Genomic DNA, 13,481 nt, shown 5'->3' on the forward strand with positions numbered 1-13,481 from the left:
AACCACATACTGTAGCAACATTCTAAAAAACACACAGAGCACCCTAGCAACCACATACTGTAGCAACATTCTAAAGAAACACCCAGAACACCCTAACAACCACATACTGTAGCAACATTCTAAAAAACACCCAGAACACCCTAGCAACCACATAGTAACATGCTGAAAACACTTTGAACACCTGGTAACAGTATTGACAAGCTAAAATAAACACTTGGATTTAAACATGGTAAAATGTCTAGCCAAAAGCTAACAGTTTATAGAAAGTTTCAATAGCTAACAGTACATTTGACCAAAATTTGCAGCGGACAAACAGCACACAATGTATCCCAAAATCCATAACTCGCGATTGCGAGAGCTACATTCAGAATTTAAGTAAATAAATTACAATTACCTTTTTTGTCTTTTTATTCCTTGGCAGAAACAAGCTTCCATAGTAAAATGACTCACTTGGATATTTGTGAAAATGATTAAGTGATGATTCATTTAGTTAGTAGAGGCACAACACAGCTGGTTAAACCCCAACACACGGGTATATGCAGTATGCAGTATGCTTAGTACAGTCATAGTCATGAATCCTCATGCAGCATGACTGCACTGAATCTCTGAAAATGAAAAAATAATTTGACAAAACTGCTCGACAAACTCCATATTGCACAAAAAACTGCACACAATACTTTCGTCCTTCGACACATCATGAAAACAGTAGAGATGCATTCTGAGTGTGCAATGCAGCCTGAAGAGCATACAAGCGTACTGCATTAACACTTAAGAAAAGCCATTCTCATCGCATTCACACTTTCTCCTGAATGGCGCACCAGAGACACTTTATCTCTCAGCGTGATTTCACACCGCAAACACAATGGCGGCGCGTCCTCCAACACACCTCCTCTTCCCTGAAGACTTCAAGGAACTGACGCCGAGCTTGGATTCCACTTCAAATCAAATGAAATGAGTTTAACCCTGCATACATTAACTGGCTGCTAAATAAGAGTTAAAATGTTTTTTTTTTTTTTGTTTTTTTTTTTTGGATCAATACAGCTCCCTAGCTCCTGTCAGATCAACCCGTCTGTTTTCCGTTATTATATCTCTGAAGAGCATCGCTGACTTCAGCTGGAGTATTGCCATCTTAAGTGGAGTTCGGTTCCTCCTCCTTGAAAAGCAGCCTTTCACAAAGTACAGTATGTGTTCTTCAAAAGCCCACTTCTCAAAACACACACTGATATTCTGAGAAAATGGAAAGAGCTTGTGTGACTCATAACTTGGCAGTTTAATTTTCAGGTTTTAATGGATGAGATCATGTGAGGTATCTTGAGATTTATTCAGGGTGAGATTCAAAACACAGCTAGTAAAAATGTGTTTACTTGTACAAAAAACACTACTCACAAATCTGGAACGTTCAGCCAATCTCAATTTTAAATATATCTGCAAGCAGCAATTAAGGGGCCAAGCACAAAAGCATGATGAGTTATGCAGGGGGCATCAGACCAACTGCAACAATGAGTCATTAAAGATGTTTTACATGATTTTAGTCAAAATTGCTGGAAAAATATTAAATAGAATCACTAGTAATATGATTTAACTGCTTATCACTTTCGACACAAAATGAAAAGCATGTAATGAAATGACAAAAAATTAAACTGAAATTCACATGAAAACTAAACATATATATAAAAATCTCATCCAAAATATTAGCAAAACTCTAATAAAATTAGGGTTGCAGAGGAGCGGAAAATATGTTTTTTTCAACTATATTTAAGTTCCCTGTTATAAGCTAATTTGCAATTTCGAACATTTTCTGTTTATTACCATTAATTTCCATATATTCCTGTTAATTTCCACATATTCCCATTAATTCCCATATATTTCTGTTAATACCCATATATTCCCGTTAATTTCCACATATTCCCGTTAATTTTCATATATTGCCGCTAATTTCCACATATTCCCATTAATTCCCATATATTCCCGTTAATCCCCATATATTTCCATTAATTCCCACAAATTCCCGTTAATTTCCATATATTCCCATTAATTTCCACATATTTCTATTAATTCCCATATATTTCCGCCAATTCCCATATATTCCCGTTAATTCCCATATATTCCCATTCATTTCCACATATTCCTGTTAATTCCCATATATTTCCATTAATTCCCACATATTCCTGTTAATTCCCATATATTCTCATTAATTTCCACATATTCCCATTAATTCCCATATATTCCTGTTAATTTCCATATACTCCCGTTAATTTTCATATATTGCTGCTAATTTCCACATATTCCCATTAATTCCCATATATTCCTGTTAATTCCCATATATTTACGTTAATTCCCATATATTCCCATTAATTTCCACATATTCCCGTTAATTCCCATATATTTCCATTAATTCCCCTTATATTCCTGTTAATTTCCACATATTCCCGTTAATTTTCATATATTTCCATTCATTTCCATATATTCCTGTTAATTTCCATATAATCATGCAACATTTTTACATATTCCCATTAATTCCCATATATTTTCGTTAATTCCCATATATTTCCATTAATACCCATATATTCCTGTTAATTTCCACATATTCCTGTTAATTTTCATATATTTCCATTCATTCCCATATATGCCCGTTAATTTCCATATATTCCCATTAATTTTCATATATTCATATTTCATGTACCTTAAATAAAACTAAAATAAAAAGTGAAATAGCACTTACACTGCACGATGAGCTCGACCACGGCCTCTCTGGGCTTGACGTTGAAGCCGTTGTACTGGCTGGTCTGGCAGCGGTAGGATCCGCTCATCTCGCGCGACACGTTGACAATCCGCAGCACACCGTCATAACTCTCCATCTGCATGCTACCATCCGGCATGGGTGCCTCTTTATCTGCTCGCGACCACAGGATGATGGGCTTGGGTTTCCCTGAAACAAGGCACTCCAGCTCCACCGTCTCGCCCTCCCGCACCACCAGCGGGGACTTGCCCCGCGGCACGGTCAGGTTCGGGGGAACTAAGAAAGAGAAAAACAGAGGAGGGACTGATATGGGACTCTAGAAAGGCAGCAGACGGGGTCGCTGAGGATGGTCAACGCTGGTGGATGTACAGTATATTTATGCATGTGGTTTCTGTTGCATGAAAATGAAACCAATGTCCAAATGATCAAAAACAGAACGACTGAGCGTTTAAAGCACAAGGACCAAAAGCTTTAAAGAGAAAATTGCAACAATAACAGACTTGCATTGAACAGACTTCAACATCCCATGCATTTTTTTTTCATATGTGGGATTTTCCTACTCGATATCTCTAACATCCAAACATTAATGCATTTCAACACTACAAAATATAAAATAGCAATACAATCATTCGTTTTTTTAAAATGTCTATATAGTTTTTATTCTAGTTTTCCTTCAGAAATCATTCTAATATGCTGATTTGCTGTAATATTCAAAAACATAAAATTCGAAATAATTCCAAACGTTTGACCATTTGACATTGAAGTTTTTCAAGTATTTGCAGACCGTCATACACCTACATATCAGAACAACTGAAGAGTTCTGTTGCACTTTTTCAAGTAGAAGACAGATATTCTGACATTCCGAGTTGAACAGAACACAGTTTAACTCTGTTTAATCAACACTTCCATCAACAGGACAAGAAACACACGTGTATATCCATCACAAACACCAGATTATTACAGTATGGGATGCTTAAAGGATCACGATAGCAAACGCTAACCCTGAATCACAGAAGAACATTAAAACACATGCAGTAGCCAACAAACCGCAACAAATAATCATCAAAATGTCACACAAAACTTTTGAACATTTCCTGAACAGTATGGGCCACATTTCACAATTTTTGTAGTACTTTATCGTTTCATAATTTATGACATAATTGTCAGCGGTTGAGCTACAGGAATGTAGTATGACTGAAGGAACGCATGCGGCGCTTTGATCTGATATCTGTGAGATCTGGAAGCAGAGATGAGAAACGAACAATCCTAAATCAATGATTCAAAATTAAAGAACCTGATCATATCCACGACCCAGAAAAGACCCACCGTACTCAGACAGAATATATCACAGGCCGCGTAATAATAAGGCTTTCTGTGCTCAATATCAGGGTGTGTATTAATAATGGATGTTATTCCAGGCCATTATCAGAAACAGAAACAAGCTTTAATGAATAGCTGTTACGGTAATGGAGAAGAAGTGTGAAACCTGCACCCAACGAGAGTACATTAGACTCCAGCTGTCCGTCCCATAAACAGCTTGCAAATGCATCTCTGGGTAGCCGTTAGCGCTGTTAGCGAGAGGTGCTGCTGTTTTTCTAATGAAACTCAGCTCTATAACGCCAGCAGAGAGATCTGGACGTCCCTGGTGTGAGATTACTGATGATAGAGACACTGGTCAAGTCTTTTAATCCTCTACTTCGCTGACGTCTCGTCCCCTTCATAGCCCATTCTGGCCGAGAACTGGAACTTATCTTGTGCTGGAAAAACCCAGCACTGTGTGTGGCTATTCACTCACTTACTCACTCACTCACTCACTCACTCACTCACTCACACACACACACACACACACACACACACACACACACACACACACACACACTCACTCACTCACTCACACACATAAAAAATGGTGCCTCCTCTGAGAATCAGTAAATCAGATGAAGGTCTCTGTTGGACAGGGAAACTGTTTGACGGACTGGAATTAAATCATCTACCCGCTGTCTTCTATACGATCGTTTCTATCGGAATAAACGCAGTAAAAATCATTCAACTGTCAGTGAACGTGAAAAGATAAAAGCGTGTCAGTTTTGCATTGCATTGAGCCGCGCTCACATCCTCGGAACTGAAGCTGGATTCACAGTAGCTCGACGTGTCTGACAAGACCAAAAAATAAAAAGCGCCACAGTCCTCTGAGACAAGGGAAGTGACATCACGTGTTTATTGCCATGGCAACACATCAGCCCATCAATGTCAGTGCGTGTCTGTTTCGCCTCCATCCAGACACCTTGATAGTTTGTGTTTGCATTCAGAAATTAATAGACTGTTGAATCTGATGAAAACCCCAAATCAAACATTATAATGAAGTTATATACGCATGAAGGACATTTGCATTATTTTTATGGCAATTAAATGTCATTAACCTTTAAAATACCATTATTAAAAACTAAATCATATTAAATTTCTATTTTTTTTTTTTCTCATGACTGCAATACAGTTTCTTTGCTATATAAAAATACTGTAACAATGTTTTTTTAAATTGGAAATGAATGAATAAATAAATAAATAAATAAATAAATAAATAAATAAACATTACTGTAATGGACATTTTGGGATGATTGGGATATTTGCTATTATCATTGATATACTATTATAGTTTTAAAAATATTTTGAATTAGATTTTTAAAATATACTTTCTGTTTTTACTAATTATAACAAAAAAGCAAAATTATACATTATATTGTACATAAAGAAAATGAATTAAAAAAAACAATAAACAAAATTAACTGAAATAAAATAAAATTTAAAAAATTTTCCATAGATTCCATAACTGTCCAGTTTCCAAACAACATTTTTCATTTTCATTTATATTAACTTAACTTATTAACATATAGACATATATAAAACAAAATCCTAATAAAAATGACAAAAAACACAACAAAATCACTAACTAAAATTAATAAAAATATAAAATATAAAAATAAAATGTTATTTATTTATTTATTCTAATAAAAACAAAAACAAATGAACATTATATTACAATCATTTTCCTCTTGATTTTAGGGATTTCAAGAGTTCACAGGCACGATCCGTGACTGAACACACACAGGGAGAGGGAACAAGTAATGCTGGGTAATTGTGATATAGGATCATGCTGGCAAAAACCAAATGATGATAAAGCCACGGACAGAACGAATGACCCTGGTGTTCCTCTGAACCTCTAAAGCTCCTTCACACACTCACGGATCCTCTCGTTACACACTGCCTGTGTTCTGAAGGAACAGATTCAGTAAAAGAATTATGCAAATCATTTAACGGCACAAACGCACTCACAAAAGAGGCACTTTTCACAATTTGCATGGGAAATTTGCATGCAGATGCCCTAGACAATGATGGGAACTTCATTTTTGCATTGGTTTCCAGTGAACGCACACTGTAGTGTCCGCCCCAAAGGCTTGCGGCCAAGCAGTGCTCATGTTCGCACAAGAACACCCGAGATCAGCCTCGAGAGGCTGGTTCCCTTAGTAGATGGGGCAGGGCATGGCAATGCCTCCCGAATATATCTCCTGGGGTCCTGCATACTGCAGGGTCAGGTGTCGGAACAGGAAGTTCACTCCCTGCTGGTAAAGGAGGCCATAGAACGTGTTCTTCCTCCAGACTGGGAGTTCCGGGTTCTACAGCCGGTACTTAATTTTTCCATGAAGGATGGGGGGTTGCGTCCGATTTTAGATCTGAGGCACTTAAACCGTTCTCTGAGAAGATTCAGGTTCAAGATGCTCATTATTCCATCATCGTGAGTCTGAGGACTGGTTTGTCACGATAGATCTAAAGGACGCATACTTCCACATTTCCATCCTTCCATCTCACAGGGAGTTCCTGAGGTTCGCTTTCAGGGGCGAAGCGTTCCAATATCGGGTTCTTCCATTTGGCCTAGCACTCTCCCCTCGCACATTTACCAAGTGCATGGATGCAGCCCTGGCCCTGCTGAGGCTTCAGGGCGTCCGTGTGCTAAATTATATCGATGACTGGCTTATACTGGCCCAGTCTCGAGAAATAGCAGTTAGGCATCGAGATGTCGTCCTTGGCCACATTCAAAGCTTGGGGTTGAGACACAACACGGAAAAGAGCGTGTTGTCGCCCGCCCAGAGAACCACGTTCCTGGGGGTGGTATGGGACTCGACAACGATGCGGGCACAATTGTCTCCCGCTCGTATCGAGCCCATCCTGCTGATGGTTTCCAGGATGAAGCTAGGCCACGCTATCACTGTAAAGCAGTTTCAAAGACTGCTGGGGCTCATGGCGGATGCATCCAACATAATACCTTTTGGCCTTCTGCACATGAGGCCCCTACAGTGGTGGTTGAAAACCAAGGTGGTTTCCTCGAGGGGAAATCTGTTCCGTATGACCAGGGTCAAATCGTTTCGACAGACACATCCCGTACAGGTTGGGGCACGGTCATGGTCGGCCGTTTTGCGAGGTCTGTGGCAGGCCCAGCATTCCTCATGGCACATAAATTGTCTGGAAATGCTGGCGGCCTACAAGGTTCTGAGGAGCTTTCTCCCAGATCCTTCTGTGGTCCCAGGGGAACCTGTCGTCTCTCAGAGCGATGTATGTCCCCGGGGACCAGAATCAGGGAGCAGACATCCTGTCGAGGCATGGGCTGAGGCCCAGGGAATGGAGACTGCACCCCGAGGTGGTGAAGTCGATATGCGAGAGGTTCAACCTAGTGGAAGTGGATTTGTTCGTGTCTCAAGAGACCTCTCACTGTCCACTGTGGTTTTCTCTCACGCATCCAGCCCCACTGGGGTTGGATGCCATGGTACAGACGTGGCCGAGGCTACGCCTGTACGCTTTTCCCATGATCGCTCTGCTCCCGGGAGTTCTGGAGAGGGTCTGGAGAGAAGGGGTCAGTCTATTGCTGGTAGCCCCATTCTGGCCATGATAGATCCCTCTGAGGAGGGACTTGCTGTCTCAGGCAGGGGGCACGATATTTCACCCTCGGCCAGAGCTTTGGAAATCATGGGTCTGGTCCGTGAGGGGGCTCAGTACCTAGAGGCTGGTTTGTCGTCTGGAGTGGTCGAGACCATACTCAGTTACAGGGCTTCTTCCACGAGGAAGTTGTACGGCCTAAAGTGGAATGTGTTTTTCTACTTGGTGTAGAGACCGTGGGTTGGACCCAGTTAACTGCCCGGTGGCTTTAGTGCTGGAGTTCCTTCAAGATCGCTTCTCTGCTGGTCTTACCCCAACCACACTAAAGTTGTACGTGGCTGCCATTACAGCTTTCCACTCTCCTTTGGTTGATGGGCCTTTGGGGAGGCATCACATTTCCTTTGTGGTGTACGGAGGATGAGTCCCAACCTGGGATCTGGCTGTGGTTCTTGAAAGGCTCTCAAATGCCCCCTTTGAACCTCTCGAGCCGGCTACGGCAAAGAACCTGACCTTTAAGATGGTCTTCTTCTCCTAGCAATTACTTTGCTCAAGAAAGTGGGGGGATCTCCAGGTCTTGGCTATCTCGCCGACTTGCCTGGAGTTTGCCCCTGGAGGAGTTAAGGCCATTTTACACCCTAGGCCTGGCTATGTGCCCAAGGTGCCATCTAATTTGGCACGGCCGGTGGTTCTTCAAGCCTTCCATCCTCTGCCTCATGTGTCGGCGGAAGAAGAGAGGCTTCATCTACTCTGCCCTGTCAGAGCATTGAACATCTTTATTCAGAAGTCCTCTCATTGGAGGAGGTCAGAACAGTTGTTGGTGTGCTTTGGATCACCCAAGAAGGGACTTCATGCTTCCAAGCAGACAATTAGTAATTGGATTGTTTAGGCTATTGCCTTGGCCTATCGGGTGCACGGTTTGCCTTCACCTGTGGCCTTGAGGGCTCACTCTACTAGAGGCATGCCGTCCTCTAGGGCCCACCTTTCAGGAGTCCCACTGCAGGAGATCTGCGATGTGGCTGGGTGGTCCACCCCGCATACCTTCATCAGATTTTATAGTCTGCACCTTACCTCTACGCCGGGTGCATGAGTGCTCTCATCCTAAGTTGTGCCTGGTTCAGCTTCACACTAGGACAGGCATGTTTTTGTGGGGCTTAGTGGGTATCCATTCCCCAAAGTGTCGTTACCGTCGCAGTGCGAGTTCCTTCAAAAGGGAACGTCTCGGGTTACGACTGTAACCCTTGTTCCCTGAGAAAGGGAACGAGACACTGTGTCTCTTTGCCACACCGGCTTGCTTCATCGCAAAAGCTAACTCTGTTGTGTGCCGGAGTCCCTTGGTAGCTTCCGTGTATACTGTCACATGTTACATCATGGCGCAACACCAATCAGGATTGGAATAGTTTCATTCATGCTTCAGACGCGCTTTCCCCAAAGTGTCGCTACCGACGCTAGAAAACATCTCGTAACCCGAGATGTTTTCTTGAAACAATGTAACCGACAAATGTTCTTGAAACAATGTAACCAACAAATGTTCTTGAAACAATGTAACTGACTCATTTTCTTGAAACAATGTAACCGACAAATGTTCTTAAAACAATGTAACTGACTCGTTTTCATGAAACAATGTAACTGACTCGTTTGCTGCCTGTTACATTGTTTCGAGGTCAAATGTTGAAAAGCTACTTTGTTACAAAGGCTTTGATCAGACTGACCCAAAAAAATATTATGAAGGACGTTCAAAACTTCCCTCATCAGTATGTAAAACGTTACAAACGCTTCTACAAATAAAGAATAAACAAGTCCTCTAAAAACACACAGCTGATTAGCATCAACAGGACTAGTTAAGACTGATGCTGAGCAATTTAGTAAGAATAATATCTCATTATTTTTCATTTTGACCTTGATATTATGTATTTGTTTGATTGTACAATGAATTCAGTTTGAAGTATTGTGCAGAAACTTAACAACTCTAATTAGATCAATGTCAATTAAAAATGCAACAAATGATGTTCTTCCTCCGTATTTTTTGTCTTGTTTTCCAGTACAAATATCTAAACATTCTGAAATCAAGATACAGTTACTGGAGAAGCAAAATGACTGAAGATATTAAGTTTTTTTCTGAGAAAAAATATCATTAAATAATAAAGTGAGTTTGTGCTTAAAACAAGAGCAAATAACTGTCAATGGGGTCAGAAAAATAATCTTGTTTTCCCTTTGAATTAATTTATTTTTCTGACCCCATTGACAGTTATTTGTTCTTGTTTTAAGCACAAACTCACTTCATTTTGATAAATATCTCAGTAAACAAGGCTTTTGCTTTTTGCTTCTCCAGTAAATGTATCTTGATTAAAGTAATGGAAAACAAGACAAAAAATACTTTTTTTTGCAGTGTACCAATTGAAGTTTGGATTAATTTCAATAAAACAATCACTTAAACATCATAAGACTAGAAGGATGACAAAATTCACTCTCTTTAGGAAACATAATGACCAAAAATTAAAAGTATGATATTCATAATCTTGTAACCGCAAGCAAAATCATCCCAAATAAATCCTGACGCTCAGCACTAGTTAAGATGCTCATTTATGGCTTGTTGGACAAACAATATTTTTCAAAGTTTTTCTGGTATCTGTCCAGCAAAAGCAGCATCTAATCAGCGTCTGGATCTGTGAGCGGCGCTCTGGATCATTAAGAGCTTTCTTTGTTTCAGTCCTGCAGCTTCTGCAGATAAATGAAGCGAAATTCAAAGCAGAGAGAACTAATAGTTTCGATTTGGTGCTTTGATAAAGCCAGGAGTCACGTTAAAGGACGAAGACAACGTAAGGTTGATTGAACGTGTACAAGGGCCACTATCTCAGCCGTCCTCTCCGAGTCCTCATTATCACAGCACATTTAAATGTAACGACTAATGCAAAGATTAATTGCTCGGCGGCAGATCTCTCTCTTTCTCTCTCTCTCTCTCTCTCTCTCTCTCTCTCTCGTGCTACAGCTTCATTAAAGCCGAGCAGAATGAAGATTGATTGCGTTTTACCTCTTCGAATGAGAACGAGGCTGCTCGTCATTCCACACGCTTCGTCATTATTTAATCCTTCTGCTATCAGAGGGGAAAATCTCGGCACACTCCTCGTGAATAAACCATTAGCTGTGCAATTTCAAATAAAGAAAAGAATCTAGCGCCTAATGAGCGAGAAAAACACTGGCTGGTGTAAGAAGTGACCAAAATTATGGAATCGGGAGCAGCTTAAAGTCACCATGAAATCAAAATAGTTTTTTATGGAATACTGCAGTGTTTATTCTGAATTATTTATTTGTGCACATCATTATTGTGTTAAATTCATGTTCCTGGTCATCTTGAATCAGAATATCTTCTCCTCCCTCTTGCAGCATCTCTTCTCTTCTCTGATGATGAGGGCGGGGCAACATGTCACTCACATGAGATCCACCAATAGCAAACCACAACCATCCAATCAATTCCCCACGGACAAAATCAAGCCCCGCCCTACATTTGTTCTTGTTTGCCAAGCCATTTCTCTCAGATATACGGCACAATAGAGAAGAAAATACGACTTTAAGAAGCCAGGCTAATGCACTGCATCATCTTATTTATTCTAAAATCAATTTTTATTTTTTTCTCATAGCTCTCTATATAAAGTTTATAATTTTTTAGTATATATACCATATAACAAATCTTAACTGCTTTATTGCCATTGATTGATTATTGCCCAGCTCTGCTAAAATCCAAATATAAGGCATGAAGATATTGAAATATTATAAACATTATCATCATGATTTTCTATGAAGCTGCTTTGAAACAATGTGTTTTGTGAAAAGCGCTTTATAAATACATCTGATTTGACATTCCAGAGCCTTTTCTGTGCTGGAAACGTGCAGATCACCAGATTTGGCAGTCTTTCTGTGGAAAAGGTCTGCTTTATTACGCGTCTCTCTCTTTCTCATCCTCTCACACTCGGCGCTGGACTGTTGGAAAGGTGCGGTTGGCTCTGCTGTGTTCAAACGGTGAATGTTCTGGGCTCATTCTCAGTCCAAACATTCCACAGCGTGAATCCCTGGCAAATGTGTAGCGTAATCTCCTCTAAATGCTTTTATTAAGAGCTCTAATTGGTCCTTCAGAAGTGCTGCAGCAGCCCGGAGCGGCTAATCCTGAGAGCAGCTGACGGGCAACAACACACGCCTCATCACAGGACACACCCACAGCCGCCCACGGCCAATCAGCTGCTTCACACGCACCACAACGACACGGCCTTGTCACAAGACACGCCCACAGCTGCCCACGGCCAATCAGCTGCTTCACACGCACCACAACGACACGACCTCGTCACAAGACATGCCCACAGCTGCCCACGGCCAATCAGCTGCTTCACACGCGCCACAACGACACGGCCTCATCACAGGACACGCCCACAGCCACCCACGGCCAATCAGCTGCTTCAACACGCACCACAACGACACGACCTCGTCACAAGACACGCCCACAGCTGCCCACGGCCAATCAGCTGCTTCACACGCGCCACAACGACACGGCCTCGTCACAGGACACGCCCACAGCCGCCCACGGCCAATCAGCTGCTTCAACACGCACCACAATGACACGGCCTCGTCACAGGACACGCCCACAGCTGCCCACGGCCAATCAGCTGCTTCAACACGCACCACAACGACACGGCCTCGTCACAAGACACACCCACGGCCAATCAGCTGCTTCAACACGCACCACAATGACACGGCCTCGCCACAGGACACGCCCACAGCCGCCCACGGCCAATCAGCTGCTTCACACGCACCACAACGACACGGCCTCGTCACAAGACACGCCCACAGCCAATCAGCTGCTTCTCACGCACCACAACGACACGGCCTCGTCACAAGACACGCCCACAGCCGCCCACGGCCAATCAGCTGCTTCACACGCACCACAACGACACGGCCTCGTCACAGGACACGCCCACAGCCACCCACAGCCAATCAGCTGCTTCACACGCACCACGACACGGCATTGTCACAAGACACGCCCACAGCTGCCCATGGCCAATCAGCTGCTTCACATGTCCTACTGCTGTAGACTTTAGAAAAAATAAATAAAAGAATAAATAAAAGAATAAATAAATAAATACATATACACATACATAGGAAACAAATAAATGCACAGGAAAAAAAAAATGAATTATATTAGGAATAAATAAATGAATAAATAAATAAGGTAAAAAATAAACATGAAAAAATAATTGAATTATATTATGAATAAATAAATAAATACATGAATAAATAAATAAACACATGAATGAATAAATGAATAAATAAAGTAAAAATAAATAGGAAATAAATCAATAGGAGAAATAATGTAATTATATCATGAATAAATGCATGAATAAATAAATATGAAATAAAAATGTAATTATAAATAAACAATGAAATTATATTATAAATGAATAAATGAATGAATAAATAAATACTATTATAAATGAATGAATAAATAAAAAATAAATATAAAATAAAAATTAAATTATAAATGAATACAATTAAATTATACTATAAATGAATGAATAAATAAAGTGAAATATGAAATAAAAATTAATTAATTATAACTAATTATATAATTAATTATAAATAAACAATGAAATTATATTATAAATGAATAAATGAATAAATACTATTATAAATGAATAAATAAATAAAAATAAAAAATAGATATGAAATAAAAATTAAATTAAAAATGAATACAATTAAATGATATTATAAATGAATAAATAAATAAAGAGAAAAATATTAAATAAAATTGAATTATAAATAAATACAATTC

At 40.3% G+C, this 13,481-nt stretch overlaps 1 protein-coding gene across 4 annotated transcripts in view; it reads right to left on the reverse strand.

Annotated features, from left to right (window-relative positions):
• Positions 1 to 13,481, reverse strand: part of LOC127501915 (MAM domain-containing glycosylphosphatidylinositol anchor protein 2-like) — a 157,920-nt gene that overhangs the window by 47,290 nt on the left and 97,149 nt on the right. For 2 of the 4 annotated variants that reach the window (XM_051874239.1, XM_051874236.1), the window contains exon 8: positions 2,723 to 3,016. In XM_051874239.1, the coding sequence (XP_051730199.1) occupies positions 2,723 to 3,016 (294 nt within the window). Of the gene's footprint in view, positions 1 to 2,722; positions 3,044 to 13,481 lie in introns of all 4 variants that reach the window. The other 2 variants (XM_051874235.1, XM_051874234.1) reach the window with 1 other exon arrangement.

The sequence above is a fragment of the Ctenopharyngodon idella genome, chromosome 20 (genome assembly GCF_019924925.1).
Source record: "Ctenopharyngodon idella isolate HZGC_01 chromosome 20, HZGC01, whole genome shotgun sequence".
Classification (NCBI taxonomy): domain Eukaryota; kingdom Metazoa; phylum Chordata; class Actinopteri; order Cypriniformes; family Xenocyprididae; genus Ctenopharyngodon; species Ctenopharyngodon idella.